This window comes from Mus pahari, chromosome 16, assembly GCF_900095145.1.
Source record: "Mus pahari chromosome 16, PAHARI_EIJ_v1.1, whole genome shotgun sequence".
Classification (NCBI taxonomy): Eukaryota; Metazoa; Chordata; class Mammalia; order Rodentia; family Muridae; genus Mus; species Mus pahari.
This window is the reverse complement of record NC_034605.1, coordinates 57,835,591-57,852,445: the sequence shown is the minus strand read 5'-3', so window position 1 is coordinate 57,852,445 and position 16,855 is coordinate 57,835,591. Positions and strand designations below refer to the sequence as shown.

The 16,855-nt window shown below is 43.8% G+C and overlaps 2 protein-coding genes across 4 annotated transcripts in view; one reads left to right on the top strand and one right to left on the bottom strand.

The window, feature by feature from the left end:
- Window positions 1-5,245, bottom strand: part of Znf346 (zinc finger protein 346) — a 27,878-nt gene extending 22,633 nt beyond the window's left edge. The window contains exon 1 of one of the 2 annotated variants that reach the window (XM_021215526.1): window positions 5,042-5,245. In XM_021215526.1, coding sequence (XP_021071185.1) covers window positions 5,042-5,216 — 175 coding nt within the window. In that variant the 5' untranslated portion in view covers window positions 5,217-5,245. The remainder of the gene's footprint in view (window positions 1-5,041) is intronic. The other variant, XM_029547594.1, reaches the window with a different exon arrangement.
- Window positions 5,246-9,656: 4,411 nt separating this feature from the next.
- Window positions 9,657-16,855, top strand: part of Uimc1 (ubiquitin interaction motif containing 1) — a 66,819-nt gene continuing 59,620 nt past the window's right edge. For both annotated transcript variants that reach the window (XM_021215475.2, XM_021215474.2), the window contains exons 1-2: window positions 9,657-9,757; window positions 16,016-16,170. In XM_021215475.2, the coding sequence (XP_021071134.1) occupies window positions 16,024-16,170 (147 nt within the window). In that variant the 5' untranslated portion in view covers window positions 9,657-9,757; window positions 16,016-16,023. The remainder of the gene's footprint in view (window positions 9,758-16,015; window positions 16,171-16,855) is intronic.

Sequence of the window (16,855 nt, the reverse complement as noted above, 5' to 3'; positions counted from 1 at the left end):
ACTCCAGAAGAGGGCATCAGATCTTGTTACGGATGGTTATGAGCCACCATGTGGTTGCTGGGATTTGAACTCCGGACCTTTGGAAGAGCAGTCGGTGCTCTTAACCACTGAGCCATCTCTCCAGCTCTAAACCTTAATTCTTTACCTTAAACTTTTACATGAATTTGAAACTTTGTTTTGGCGGGACTTTACTCTAGCCACCATCATTTGGCTGTGAGAGTTCTTTAGTCTGTTGGCTGGTCTTCCAAAGCTTTTCCCCACTGCCACTGACAGGTGAGGTTTCTGAGCCTATGAGTGGACATCCTGACTTGTATTTTCTCTCTGCTGGTCTATTTGGGGCCAGAGAACTAGAACCTCACAGAGCACCTGTTTTCTTTTTAAGATTGGTTTTTGCTATTTTTGTGTTGAGAGCCACATGATGTGGTTGTTGGTAACTACATTCTGGTCCCTTACCTACTGAGACATCTTTCCAGCTCCAGGTGCAACTATTTTGATACAAAATACCAAGAGTTGTTGGAAACAAATAAACTTAAAAAATGAACTAAGTGCTGGGTGGTGGTGGCCCAAGCCTTTAATCCCAGCACTCGGGAGGCAGAGGCAGGCAGATTTCTGAGTTCGAGGCCAGCCTGATCTACAAAGTGAGTTCCAGGACAGCTAGGGCTATACAGAGAAACCCTGTCTCGAAAAACCAAAAAAAGAACTAAACTAGCATTGAGACCCCTGCCTGATCATGTCTGAAGTGGCTCAACTGGCCATCTGAACTATGAAGTTAGTCATGAATGAGCACAGAAGTGAGATGGAGGGTTTGGCTCAGGGGACATAGGCACCTGTTGCCAATCAGGACTCCAAGTTTGATTTCTGCAGCCCACTTGACCAAAGGAGAGTGCTCCTGCAATAAAAAGACTATAGACAGCACGGTACAGATACCCAATAGAATACTATACAGACACAAAGGACAGTGGGATATGTCATTTGCAGCAAAATGAATGGAACTACAGGGTATTATTTTAAGTCAGAACAGACAGGCAAAGAAAACAAGCACCGCATGTTCTTTCATGTACTAGAAGCTAATTATGTTTCAAAAGGCACTGTTTGTAAAACACACCCAAGAGTTGGTGACATGGCTCAGTGGGTTGGGTGCCTGCTGCCAAGGCTGATCTGAACTGCTGAGTTCAATCCTTGAGATCCACACTGTAGAAGGAAAGAACTGTCTTCTAATCTCCACATGAGTGCTGTGACACCCATATGCCCACACACTTATACATAAATGTAATACACAAAGAAGATAGCCAGACATAGTGGTGCAGGACTTTAATCCCAGCATTCTGTGAGTTTGAGGCCACAGCCTGGTCTACACAGAGCGTTCCAAGTCAGCCAATGCAATATCCTTAGGATCCACATTGGGAAAGGAAAAAACCAACTCTTGCAAGTTGTTCTCTGACCTCCATAAACATACCATGTGTAAGAATGTGGACCACATACTCTCTAAATACACATAAGAAAAAAAGTCAGGGGCTGGTGAGATGGCTCAGTGGGTAAGAGCACCCGACTGCTCTTCCGAGGGTCCGAAGGTCCGGAGTTCAAATCCCAGCAACCACATGGTGGCTCATAACCATCCGTAACAAGATCTGACGCCCTCTTCTGGAGTGTCTGAAGACAGCTACAGTGTACTTACATATAATAAANAAANAAATCTTAAAAAAAAAAAAAAAAAAGAGTCAGGGGCTGATGAGATGGCTTACTGACTGCTCTTCCGAAGGTCCTGAGTTCAAATCCCAGCAACCACATGGTGGCTCACAACTACCTATAATGAGATCTGATGCCCTCTTCTGGTGCATCAGAAGTCAGCTACAGTGTACTTATGTATAATAATAAATGAATCGTTGGGCCTGAGCGAGCAGGGACTGAGAGAGTGGAGTTGACCAGAGTGAGCAGAGTCCTAAAGATCCAATCCCCAAAAACCACATGGTGGCTCACAACCGTCTGTACAGCTACAGTGTACTCACATACATAAATAAATCTTAAGGAAAAAAGTCACTGAGTTGGGGCGCAGAGATGACTAGCCAATAAGAATATGTACTGTTTGCTCTTCCAGAGGACCCGAGTTTGGTTCACAGCTCCCATGTTGGTTCACAACTGCCTATAATTCCAGTTCCAAGGGATCTAATACATCTGTATGTACGGACATGGGCACACACATACATATAATTAGAATGTAAGTGCTGGAGGTATCTAGGTGTGACTGGAGAACTTTCAACAGGGACACAAACTGGGCACTAATTATTATGCTCCTACATATGTAGGCAGCTGCTGTGTTCTCTGCTTTAAGGTCCAGGGTACACTTCCCCAAGGCCACTTCCCTTTGCTGCATCTCCAATTCTGAGGCATCCCTCTTCCCTTCTCCCCTTACATTATATGATAACTGTGAAGTGGGAACTTAAGGGTTCTTTGGAGTCAGTTGTGTTGCACAGTGTTTTGCTGGGGCAAACATGTGAAGGAGTGTTTTCCTGAAGTGGACACAGGTGAAAGCCTAAGGCAGACTCATGAAGGAACAAGTGTTCTCACTGAAGCAGACACAGGAGACAGGGTGTTCTGCTAAAGCAAGCACGTGAAAGGACACATGGTGAGGGATTCTTTGCTAATGACTCACATGTATTGGTCCGCCTTACACTGTATAGTTGAGCTGCATCTGTCAGGACTCCTTAGAGTGGCTGTTTGGATGCACGTGCTGGGGCAAGGCATGTGGAGGACACATGATGTTTGGAGGGTATAAATGGGACTCCATCGAGTGATGGAGACAGAGCTTGGCTTGCTGGTACAGCTAGCTGCAATGTTTGTGGGTCTCTTGTCTTCACTGATCTTCGCTTCCCTGAAAGAGGCATAGCTGGGAACTTCTCCTGGTATTCCTGTTGTCCCTCCTGCTGACTTGAGCCAAGGCTGATGCCTGGCTGTCTCTGCTAGGTCGTGTCACCACAGTTGCTAACCCGACTCTACCGAACTGGACAGCTGGTGTATCCGTGAGGTGTTTGCAAGTGGATTGAGCTGCTGTTGCCTGCTAACCTGTGAACTGAACTGCTGAGTTCCAGCTAACACAGACAAGGAGTTGCTCCAAAGAAACTTTCTAAACCTGTTCACTTCCCCTGTATCCTTTCTTTTCCATTACCTTTGGTGGGTGGTGGGCTACAAGGGAGGTTAAAGCATTTAAAAACCATCATTAAAAATAAGATTTTAAAAAATGAAAGTTATACAACTGTTTTGGTGTTTGCCTCCAGGACGCACTGCAAGCTACATCAGAGTAAAAACAGCATCATCTTCATCCCTAAGGCTCTGAGGTCCAGCTGGCCCTGGGAATGTCAGATTCATGAAAGGCCTGGGTCAAGGAGACAAGCTTTGTACTACAAATTTTTTGAGGCAAGAGTCTTGCATATCCCATGCTACTCTCAAACTTTTTTTTTCCCTCCCTGAGACAGAGTTTCTCTGTGTAGTCCTGGCTGTTCTGCAACCGTCTCTGTAGACCAGGCTGCCCTTGAACTAAGAGACTCACCCAAGTGCTGGGATTAAATGCATGCACCAGCACTGCCTGGTTCAAACTCGGTATATAGCTGAAGCTGGCTTGAACTCCTGATCCTGTTTCTACCACTTAAGTGCTGAAAATGACATGTATGTGCTACAACTGGCTCAAAAAAAAAAAAAAAAAAATGTCGCCCGGCTTGGAGATGTATACACTTAAATTCAATGTATCTTGGGGTCAGAGAGATGGTTCCTTGGTTAAGAGCATTTATTGCTTTTGTAGAGAACCAGGGGTTCGGTTCTCAACACCCACATAGTAGCTTATAATGGTAATTCGAATTTTGGGGGATGTGATACCTTCTTCTGATATCCTTGGGTACCTGTCATTCATACACATATACATGCAAGCAAAACACTCATCACATAAAATAGAAACATTAAAAAATTTAAGTATATCTCCCTTGAATATGGTAAAAAAACCAAAAATTCCAATTTTATCCAGGGCAAGCAGCTCACAAACCCATTAAACTTCCCAAGATTAGTCTGCTCAGCAAGCAAAATAACCAGGAGAAAAAGCCTTCTCTGCAGAGACCTGACAGGTTAGCACAGAAACCCACATACAGGTCTCGGACATTGGGGTTAGTATTAAGTAGCTAGCTCTTGAAGGGACTCTGGAAAGAGAAAGAGGCCAGCTCGCCCTGCACCCCTCTAGCGTCCTTGTTACCCACCCAGTTTTGGGTCAAACGGAACCATCTGGTAAGTTTCTGCCCAGAAGTGCACCCCGAGTTAGTATACACTGTTCTCCAGTGTGGGGACCGTCAAGTGTGAGATGAAGCAGTCAGAGGCAAGATGAATACCTAGGTAAGCCTCCCCGCCTCCTGGGCCTTCTCGGTGGAATAAGCTGTTGGCAACAGACACAGAAATACGGTTTTGAAGGACATAGTGGTGCAAGCCAGGGATGCCCACGCTGAGGAGGCTGAGGCAGGGAGGAGACGCATGCAAGTTCAAGGCCAGCCAAGTCTACCAAGGAAGAAACATGGCAAACCAGGACGCAGTCCTCAAGCCCAGGAAGAAGCTGGGATTCAAGAAGACCTTCCAGAGCTCACACTGGTCCTCCCTCTCACTCGGGAGGCTGAGGGCAGGAGGTCCACTACGAGTTGAGCAGTGAGAGGCGTCGCAAAATAAATGTAATAATAATAATAATGAAGTAAATTAAATAAAGCTATTCGGATCTGTCAGAACAGTAGGGCTTTGAGAGGAAAGAGAAGCAATGTGGAGTTGTGGAATTAAGGACAGACAGGGACGGAAGCAGGCTGGGAAAGTCCTGTCGCTCTCCAAGAGGACAAGACCTAGAAATCGGGGGAAACTGTGCGATAGTGAACGTCTTCGAAAGGAGCACGGACAAATTCCGCAGGGTAGCGAGTTACGAGGTCCCGCAGCTCTGGAACGTCGTGCAGAGGCTGGCCGGAGCCAGGGGAGTGACAGAAGGCAGGCCACCCCATCCCGCCTCACCCCGGAGCCCCCGACTCACCTTCCTCCCTCCCCGCCGGCTGCGCACCGGACACAGCTTCCCACAGGCGACGCGCCCTCTCGCGGTCGAAGCGCACTCCGTCCGGTTCCCGACCCTCCGGCTCCTCGGAGCTCTTGTACGGTCCGGCTCCTCCAGGGTCCGCAGCATCCACAGCATCAGGCGCAGGACACTCCATCTTTTCGGCAAGCGGCGCCGTTGAGGAGCTGCGCATGCGGCCCGCTACCACGAGCCGTGGGTGGGCGGAGATTTGACCCGGCCAGCAACTCTCGCGAAGTTTGGACTCTGCAGAGTCCCGCTGGGGCGGAGCCCTGAGGGGGGGCGCGCCCTGAGGGGCGGGGCCCTGCGGAGGCGGGGCCCTGAGGCTCATTTTGTTTTGGTTCCTCTGGCGCCTTAGGAGTACAGTGAATTGGAAAATAAAACGGTGTACGTTGATCAGTTCTTAGCTCAGGGCTCTCATCTTTGCTCGCGGTGAGCCACTGGTGCACACTTGTCATTTCCTTTTGTTATATGTGGAAAAATGTCTCCCATTTCTTTGGAAGAGAACCTAAGACCCAGATTCTAGAAGTGTTTTACTTAGTTTATTAAAGCAGACATAATGGTACAAGCTCTTCATCTCATTACACGGGAGGTGGAGGATATAAGATTAGGAGCTCGAGGCCAGCCTGGGCTAACTGAGACTCTGTCTAAGAAGCGCTTATTAATAGCCGAGCACGGTGGTTCATACTTGCTATTCCAAAATTTGCGAGACTAAGGTTAGAGAAATGCACATTTGAGAAAAGAAACAATGTTCGAAAAAAAAAAAAAAAGATAGTTAAGGCTGTGGTCAAAGTACTCTGGAGGACACAAGATGACCAGGAAGGAGTTCAAGACAAACCAATAATAGATCATCTCTCAAGGAAACAAAACACACCCACAAAACAAACAAAAACCCAAACAATAATGAGGTAGGATGTGGTGCCTGCCTGTAATTACATCACTCTGGAGGCTGAGGCAGGAGGATGGTCATGATGTATTTGAGGCCACTGTGGGGACCATCTTCACTTTCTGGGGTCTGGATGAGAGAGTTAGATCTTCTCCTTGGTCTGCAGTGTCTGATGAGTTTTTGCGCTTGTTCTCAATTCATTCCCAATAAGTTTATGAGGTAGTATCTCCTGCTCTCAGGAATAAGTCGTTTATCAATCTGTGCTGATGAGTGGTGCCAAGCACATAGGAGTTTGGGTCCACTGAGGAATACACTTAACTTCTGCCCTCAATATAGAGTCTCAAGCTGCTTGTAAAATGGACCGAGATTCCATTTTAAAATGGAATCTCGGTCCATTTTACATGGTAGGAAACAAAACAAAACACTGTTTTACACGATGACGGGGTAAAATAGGGCACTGCTGTCTTATATTGCTGTAATATTAGTTATATTATTATTATTGTTATTGTTAATGTTATTATTATTATTGTTATATTTTTGAGAGGGGACCTATGTCGTCCTGGCTGTCCTGGGACTTACTATGTAGATACAACTGGCCTTGAACTCATAAAAATCCACCTGCTTCTGCCTCCCAAGTACTGAGACTAAGACTAAAGATGTGTACTGCCATGCCTAGCTTTAGGTATCACTTTGAGGCACTGCGAAAAGGCAGAAAATTGAGGTGACATTGGAGTGACAGAAGCCCCTGACCCAGGGGCTAGTTTGCTTTTACTGCTCACTCAGAGTTGGGTAATTTCCAAATAATCCAAGAAGCCAAAGTTGCTATAGTGATTGTGCTTGTCTTCCTAAAGACATCTCAGAGGAAGAAACTAGAAACAACTGACTGAGCTGGTGGGATAGGCCAGTCACCCCACAGCTTGGCACATAGAGTTGGAAGGTCAGGAGTTCAAGGCCAACCTGAGATACACAAACTGACTCATAACAGCAGAAAAGGGCTCTAGGGCTCAGCCTGTAAAGGTGCTTGGCACCAAGCCTGACATCCAGTGTTTGATCCCCGGGACTCTCACTGTCACTAGCAGTTGGGGTTGCATGGGCACGGGCAAGGCCTCTTATCCAAAGAACTGAAGAAGGAGGTGCCATGACTAAGAATGATACAAAAAGAAGCATTGAATTTGGCTTACAGTTCCAGAGCGAGAGTTCATAGTGGGAAGGAGGCACGGCAGCAGGTGGCCCCCCAGATCAGACATCACTTAGATGTCATAACTCACAACAGCTTGCAGAAGCAGAGTAAGAACTGGAGTGGGGCAAGGCTCTAAACTCTCAAAACCCACCCTGAGTGCTATACTTCCTGCCGAGAGGCTCTACCCACTAAAGCTTCCACTACTTCTCCCAACAGCAAAACCAGCTAGGGAGGCCGGGCGTGGTGGCACATGCCTTTAATCCCAGCACTTGGGAGGCAGAGGCAAGCAGATTTCTGAGTTCGAGGCAGAGGCAGGTGGATTTCTGAGTTCCAGGACAGCCAAGGCTACACAGAGACCCAGTCTCAAACAAACAAACAAACAAACAAATAAATAAATAAAACCAAACAAACCAGCTAGGGACCAAGTGTGAGCCTGTGGGAGAGAGAGATTTCTCACTCAACCAGTAAGGGCACAAGCTGATTTGCAAAAGAAACAAGATAACTTTATTTGAAGCCAAGCAATAATACATTTTATAGAGGAATACATGGTTACAACTGACAGTAGGTCCCCTGAGTGAGGGCACTCAAGGATCAGATGCACTCTGGAGTCTGTCCTTCTTGGGTCTGGAGGACAGTGGAGCTGATTACTATGGTCTGTAGTTGGTGGTTGTCTGCTGTGACTGGTAGATTAGTCCCTGCATTGACTTTTCCCAGTGCCCATGTTTCTTCCCAGAAGGTATCTGCATCTAGTTTGCACACACAACTATGCATAGGATAATAGGGGATTCTAGCGGAAAGTTCTCTTGATAGTTTGCTCTGCCTCACATCATCCAAAAACCAGTTCAGACCAGATTGGCCTTCCTGTTTTTTCTATCTGAATACATTGGGCACACACTTAAATCAAAACTGCTCAGAGATAGGCCTGTGCACAGCCCGACGCTGGCTCGGGTGGAGGTTTTGAGATTGCAGGGTGTGTTGGGGAGGAACATGTGGCAGGTACATACAGATAAAGGAGCGGGGCTGCCAAGTGGAATGCAGCCTTGCTTGGCTTATTACTTGCTGGGCAGCTCTGGCCAGAGTCAAAGTTGTGGCATGTGTCTTTAGTCCTGGTCTTGACCTCTAGCTGAGGTCCTATTTATTCCCCTTCCTACTTGTCTCCTCCCCCCATTGCTGTATCATTACCATGATGTATCCATCTATTATCTGGTCCATTAACCTATGCTTTTAATAGTCCTGTTTCCCACAAGCTATGAACTATTTTTTGTAAGTTTATGAAAAGCATTTAAGAGTGTTCACATTTGTTGGCTTGCTATAATTTCAGCGAGACTACCCACCACCATCACCACCACCACCACCACTCCCTTTTTGGGAGAGGTGGGGAAACCCACCTACCAATGCCTTCTGAGTTCTGAGATTAAAGTCCTGGCTTTAGTAAGGTGTTTTATTTATTTATTTATTTATCTATTTATTTATTTTTATGTATATGAGTACACTGTAGTGAGGGCCTTGGATCCCATTACAGATGGTTACTGGGATTACCATGTGGTTGCTAGTATTTGAACTCAGGACCTCTGGAAGAGCAGTCAGTGCTCTTTTTTTTTTTCCTTTTGTTTGCAGTCAGTGCTCTTAACAGCTGCTCTCTCCAGCCCTTTCCACAAGATTTTTTAGGTGTTATCAAACGTTTATTTGTTGAATTTTATTAATTTTATTGTAGAACTATTTCATATTTTATTCATCTTTGACATTTCTGTTGTTGCCTTTTTTTTTTTCCTCCTCAAGGAAATAGGCTTTCTGGAACATATATTTCAAGGAAATGGCCTGAAACTTGTATAAGTTTCAATATATATATATTTCTTTTTTTTTTACTTGTTCTTTGTGGATTTCACATCATGCACCCCCCAGTCCCACTCATCTCCTCCTCCTCTCGTACCCGCCCTCCACTTTTGTAATCTCTCCTTAGCAGAAAGCAAGATTCGGTATTTTTTTTTTTTTAACTTATTATATGTAAGTACACTGTAGCTGTCTTCAGAAACCCCAGAAGAGGGGGGTCAGATCTCATTATGGATGGTTGTGAGCCACCATGTGGTTGCTGGGATTTGAACTCAGGACCTTCAGAAGATCAGTCAGTGCTCTTAACCGCTGAGCCATCTCTCCAGCCCCCTATTCAGTATTTTTAAGTTGTGTTTTAGGATGCTTAAATTCTGCTGAGCCGATCAGACATTAATTAACATTATACCATCCGAGAGTTTCTAAGTAGTCGTGTGAACATTTAATTTGAACGTAATTTCGGATTCATGCAAATAAAGTAACCAGAGGAAGCTTGATGTAGCAGAGCTTATTTCGAAGGGCTATCTGGGGACCCTATTGGCTTTCCTTGGTTTTCCCCAGTCCTCACTCTAAACAACACTCAGGGACACAGGGACTGTGTGAGCTTACAGCGGGACCCACAGGGCTCTGCGCCTGCGCGCCCCGCCCCTCGCCCCGCCCCTCTCCCCGCCCCGCCCCGCCCCGCCCCGCCTGGCGCCGCGGCGCGCGCTCTCCACTTTCTAAAGAGTTGCGGCCGCTCGCGACCCCCAGCGTTCAGGAGGCGCCGGGCGGCGCTGGCAGCTCCGCGGTGAGTACGCGTCGCCTCGGCGCTCGGCGGCCGTCGGGGGCCGCCTGCTTCCCGCTGCCTGCCGGGCGGCTGCCGCTGCGCCCGAGGCGCGCCTCGCAGCGACTAGGCCTCTCGGCCGGGCGGGAGCCGATGCCGGCCGGGTCGCTCTCGCTGCTGCCCGGCGGCCCCGGCGCTCGCGCCCCTCGGCGTCCCCCTCCCTCTGCCGGCGGCCATCGTCGTCCCGGGCGCCCTCTCTTGCTCTCCGAGCTTCCTGGTAGCTTCGTCGGCCGCCCGGCTAACGGACCCTCCGAGGACCGCCACTAGGCCCGCCGCCTGCCCCCGTTACTTTGCTCGTCTTGTGGTAGTTGGTGGCTTCCCTAGTTCTGCTCCCGCCCGAGACACCGCTACCACCCGGGTCTCTCTGTGTAGCCCTGGCTGGCTTTGAACTCACAGGGTACCCAAGATGGCTTCTATAGAACTCGTCATCCTCCTGCCTCAGTCTCCCGAGAAAGATTTTCCCCTGGAAATCTATCATTTAACACTTAACGTCGTCAGTCGAGCCTAGTTCGTTTCTCTCGTGGCTGATGACAGGCGGTGTGTCAGAAACCTGTGAGACCAGAGCGTTGGGGCCCCTCAGAGATGGAGCTGGGTGTGAATCTGGACCACTTCGCTCCAGGCTTCTTGCTTGTAGTACTCGTACGATGTGCGGGCAACGCTGCGGAAAAAGTGAGCCCAATGGTTAGGGTGTTGTCGGGTTTGTTAGGAGAGACAGTGCTTTGTAGCACAGTCAAAGAAAGTCTGCTTGTGGAGTCAGACGCATCGAGCGTCGTTTCCCAGCATAGCCACTTGCCAACTACTTTTTTTTTTTTTTTTAAGATTTNTTTATTTATTATATGTAATTACACTGTAGCTGTCTTCAGACACTCCAGAAGAGGGCGTCAGATCTTGTTACGGATGGTTATGAGCCACCATGTGGTTGCTGGGATTTGAACTCCGGACCTTCAGGAAGAGCAGTCGGGTGCTCTTATCCACTGAGCCATCTCACCAGCCCGCCAACTACTTCTTTTTACTAAAGTTCCTAATGTGTTAGGGCACGTTAGAGTTCTTGAGAGAAACAACCTCAGTATTGCGTGTGAGAAACCTACAAGTTTGTCAATTGATTCAGGCAGTGATAAGTTATTGCTCGGGGTGCGTTTGAAATCTTTTATTTTTGCACACATGTGGGCACACGTGGGTGTGAAACATACATACATACCACCCTCCACCACCACACCGATGTCTGGGAATCTTCTTAAATGTCTCTCCATCTTAATTGGGGCAGGGTCTCTTGGAGTCTGTTGATATATCTGGCTGGCTTCCTCGGGGATCCCCCCTACTCACTATCCACCTGCTGGAATTTACCCACTGAATAATCTCCCCTGAATTCTGTTGATATATATGTATGTGTGTGTGTGTGTGTGTGTGAGAGAGAGAGAGAGAGAGAGAGAGAGACTTCATAGGTATGCATTTTTCTTACTCAGTTACAGAAAACAAATCACTCTTAATTGTAATCAATTGATAAAGGAAGATTATTCTATCAAGCTTTCTCACTTCTTATTTTGTGCTGGAGATCAACCTCAAGAGCCTTGTGCATTTATAAGTTTTATTTTATGTTTTTGAGACAAAGTCTCACTATATAGTTCTGCCTGGCCTGAAAATTGCCCTCTGAAAATAATTTAAAAAATTGTTAGTACCTGCACTCCTGTGTATGTGTACATACACACACACACACACACACACACACACACACTTAAAAATAAAAAATGGGCTGGAGAGATCGCTCAGCGGTTAAGAGCACTGACTCCTCTTCTGGAGTCCTGAGTTCAAATCCCAGTAACCACATGGTAGCTCACAACCATCTGTAATGAGATCTGACGCCCTCTTCTGGTGTGTCTGAAGACAGCTACAGTGTGCTTACATATAATAAATAAATTTAAAAAATTAATAATAATAAAAAATAAAGAAAATGTCAGCTATAAGTATCATAAATTACAGATTTTAGAAAAATTACTTGTATTGAAGATATAGCTGTTATTAGCATACTGTTTTAAATAATACAACAGGAATAGGAAATGTTTAAGTTAGAAGCCACTTCATATAGGATATTTTCCTAGAGTCCTAGTTAATTTCTCCAGGTTTCTTCTGTACTAATTTCTACTTTTACGTCATATGCTCTTCTAGCTTTAGAAGTTACTTCTTTGTTTTTGATGCTGTGGTGGTGCTAAATCAAACCTAGAACCTTGCACATGCCCGTTGACTAGCTACTGAGCTACATCTCTAGCCCTTCACTGTGTTTCATTACCCCCAGCCCGTATCTGCCTTCAGTTAACATCCTCCCGGGTCTTGTCCTTCTGTAGCCTGCTTACTTATTTATTCATGTAGCTGCTGAGGGTGGAAACCAAAGCCTTGTACATGATAATAACATGTTCTACTACTGAGCTATACCCCAGCCGTTTTAATAAAACATTTAATAATTTAAATATCTACTTTATGCTGCTGATTCATCCAGCAAATATTTATGTGCACATACCATGTGTTAAGTAGAGATTCTTGTTAGAGGTGTTATAAAGGCAATGGAGCCAGGCATGGTTGTGCACACCTTTAATCACCACCCTTGGAAGGCAGAGAGGCAGGCTCTGTGAGTTCAAGGCCAGTGTGTTCTATCTACATAGTGAGTTCCAGAACAGCTAGAGCTGTGCAGAAATATTGGAGTTAGGTTTTGGGATTAGCAGTAAAAAATGGCAGTGCTTTACTTGTTTGGGTAGTGACTTTCCTGAACTTGTTTCCTCATAATAACGACATGCTTTTCAGATTTCTTAGAATGACTTGGAATATTCACTCATGAAATACATATTACGGGCTGGTGAGATGGCTCAGTGGGTAAGAGCACCCGACTGCTCTTCTGAAGGTTCGGAGTTCAAATCCCAGCAACCACATGGTGGCTCATAACCATCCGTAATAACAAGATCTGACGCCCTCTTCTGGAGTGTCTGAAGACAGCTACAGTGTACTTACATATAATAAATCTTTTAAAAAAAAAAAAATAAGATTTTAAAAAATGAAAGTTATACAACTGTTTTGGTGTTTGCCTCCAGGACGCACTGTGACCCATGGGGGCTGGTGAGATGGCTCAGTAGGTAAGAGCACCCGACTGCTCTTCCGAAGGTCCGGAGTTCAAATCCCAGCAACCACATGGTGGCTCCCAACCATCTGTAACAAGATCTGACGCCCTCTTCTGGAGTGTCTGAAGACAGCTACAGTGTACTTACATATAATAAATAAATAAATCTTTAAAAAAAAGAGAGAGATAAAAAAAATGAAATACATATTACTGCTAAAATTGTTTTTTAAGGTATCATTACATATAGTAAAAGGAGCCATTGTTAACTGTGACTTAAGGTACATATGTAACAACCACCCAAATGGCAGTAATACATTTTCAGCAACCCTGAAGGTGTCATTCTGTACTTCCCAGTGAATTTTATTAGTAACCAGTGTTTTGATTTAGATCATTTGAAGTTAATTTTAGTTTTATTACCCTATAATTCATATACAGTGTATCTACCTTTTGTCACCTGCTATATGTTTTTTGGTATATTCACAGGATTAAGTAGCTATCATAATTCAGAGCAGTAAAATTTATCTTAAAGAAAAATTCCACCCATTCAGTCATATCACTATCTACTTTGCCAGTTCCCCCAACTCAGTCCTAAATAATTATTTATTTGCAGACTCTTGATTTACTGCTGTTGATATTTTATATTAGTGGAATCAAACACTTAAGTATTTGTGGTCCTTTAGAAGTAGCTTCTTTCACTTGTGATGTTTTCAAGCTTTAGATCATTAATGCTTTATTTTTATGGTGAATCATAAAATATATACCATATTTTATCAGTTAGTGGCCATTTGAATTGCTTCCACTTCAGAGTACTGTTAAATAATGCTTCTATCAACGTTTGTGTAGTTTAGTTTTTAAGATGTGTTTGTGTTTTATGTGTATAAGTATCTTGTCTGCGCAGATGTCTTTGCAACACTTGTGTGCTTGGTGCCTGTGGGGTCAGAAGGTGGTGTTGGTTCTCCTGAAGCTGGTCTTACAGCTGGCTGTGAGCCAAGCCATCTCTCGAGCCCCGACCACCTATCTTAATTTCTTTGAACAATGTTTTTTTGTTTTCAGATTACAGATTTTATGTACCTTTTTCATTAAAGCTATACTTCATTTTATGGTTTGGAGCACAAAAGTTTTAATTTATATATACTCTTTCTATTTCCTTATAGCTTGTGCTTTGATATTTCATATTTAACATACCATTGCTTATTATCCTAGGTGAGAAGAATTTATGCTTATGCTGATGTTTATGCTTTAAAGAGCTTTATATGTTTTGTTCTTAGGTTTAGGCCTTTGGTTCATTTCATGAATCTTTTGTGTATATGTGTGGCAAGGACTTAAAAAAGTTAATTTTTTTTTTTTTTTTTTGGTTTTTCGAGATAGGGTTTCTCTGTGTAGCCTTGGCTGTCTTGGAACTCACTTTGTAGACCAGGCTGGCCTCAAACCCACAAATCCGCCTGCCTCTGCCTCTCAAGTGCTGGGATTAAAGGCGTGCGTCACCACGCCCGGCTATAATTGAATTTATTAAATGTGTATTTCCAGTTGTCTTGGTACCATTTTTTTGAAAAGGCCTTTTTCACTGAAAATATTATTATATAAAAAAGTTATTATATTAACACTGCTATATAACTATTTGACAAGATAGACAGTGTTTTTAAGTCTTTGTTATGTTTCATTGGTCTGTGTATCTATCTGTATCAGGGCCATGATGTTTTGTTAACTGTTCTTTCTTCTGTGTTTTGAAATTGGAGTATTTGAATTTTCACGTTTGTTCCTTTATTGGTCAATACTGTTTTATTTTTTGGGGGCTCTTCATTTAGGATCAACTTGTTTACTTCCTCAAGAAGGCCACATAGGGGCTGGCGAGGTGGCTCATTGGTTAAGAGCAATGCTACTAAGACAACTGGAAGTACACATTTAATAAATTCAATTATATTAAGTCCTTGCCACACATATACTCAGACGATTCATGAAATGAACCAAAGGCCTACACCTGAGAACCAAACATATAAAGCTCTTCTTTTAAAAATACTAACACTGCATTCTGGAGGAAGTGCGTGCCACAGGGGCAGGACTTGAGGTTTCAGATGCTCAAGCCAGGGTCAGTAGCACTCTGTCCCTGTTGCCTGCTGATCTGGATGTAGAGCTCTCAGCTCCTATTCCAGAACCTTGTCTGCCTGGATGCTGCCATGCTTCTGGCCATGATGAGAATGGGCTAAACTTCTGAATCTGTAAGCCAGCCCCAATCAAATGTTTATAAGTAGGCCACACCTACTCCAACAAGGCCACACCTCCTAATAGTGGGCCTCTGGGAGCCATTTTCATTCAAATCACCACAAATCTACGATCTAAATTATTACACAAATAAATAAACATTAACTATAAGATTTTGGGGGAGATTCCTTAACGGATTGAGGCATTGAGGTTTTTGTTTTTGTTACTCAAATTTGGACACAGTAGTTATAATGGCTAAAGTAGTTATAATGGCTAGGTTGGTTTCTACCTTGTGATCTTTCTGCCTCTGTTTCCTGATGTGCTGGGATCCACTGCACCTTACTAAGAGTATTAGTATTTTTTTTAAAAAGATCTTTTAGGTAAACTGTTACTGAATACTTGAGGAAACTACTTGTGTAAATTAATATATAAGGAACCAAGATAAATTGTTTTTAATGCTATTGAAATTTCAAGGGCTGGTGAGATGGCTCAGTGGGTAAGAGCACCTGACTGCTCTTCCGAAGGTCCGGAGTTCAAATCCCAGCAACCACATGGTGGCTCACAACCACCCATAACGAGATCTGACACCCTCTTCTAGAGTGTCTGAAGACAGCTATAGTGTACTTACATATAATAAATAAATAAATCTTTAAAAAAAAAAAAAAAGAAATTTCAATAGTGTTTTCTGTGTGTATATATGTACAGACTTAACATATGTCCATAACCTATATAGAAATGTGTATACATAAATGTATATATTCCATTATACAAAAAAGTAAAAATTTTAATGAATAATAGAAAAGTTCTAAAGTCTAGATTTATTTCCCTTAAATGACTGTTATTTGCTCTTATATGACTAAATTGAATAATCTCTAGATTAGAAACTTATTTTTTGAGTAAATATTGAATTTGCATTTTAGGTAAAAGGATGCCACGAAGAAAGAAAAAAATTAAAGAAGCCTCTGAAGGCCAGAACTTGGAGAAGAAGGATCTGGAAACAAGCAGTTCTGTCAGTATAAAGAAGAAGCGTAGACTTGAGGACTTACTCATAGTGATATCTGATAGTGATGGAGAGGTTGGTATTTGACATGGAATTGTGAGTCTCAAGCTAGGCCTCTTTACGCATACACACAAGGCTTTGTTTTGACTGTACCTTCCTACTAGCTTGCTGAATTCATTTGGATCTTACTTGATTTTCTTTTGATTTCTAAAGGGAATTATGCATTATTTAAAAGAGAGTGTGGACATATTATTTTGCTGGGGATAAATGATAAGTTTTTGTTTTTGTAATATTTTAACCCAATGTGATTTTAGAACTGTTAGAGTAAAATCAAATAGAAAGTGTAATTTTTGTGGGTTTGAAAAGTAAAAGAAAATGTGAGAGCTGCCTGGGATGGACTCCAGGCTTCCTACATGCTTGGGAACCATGCTGCTTGCTTGGCCAAGAACATAATGTTCTTGTGGAAAGGCTTCGAGGGGAGAGAGTGTCTAGATTTTAAACCTCCCCTTTATTTACCATTTCTCTTTCTTTCTTTTTTACCTGTGTGTTAGATCAGATACAGTGCATTATGAACCAACTCAGAGTGTCTTACATCCTTTATTTTACTCGGTGGGCGAAGCATTCATTTTTCTCTGACGCAATCACCTTTGACCCTTGTTTTTCATTTTCATACCTGATTGGTCACCACATGCTTTAGGTTTAACTCTCAAGTTTGTTTCCATTGCTATTTCTCTGCCTGTTCATCTGTTACGTAGACTTT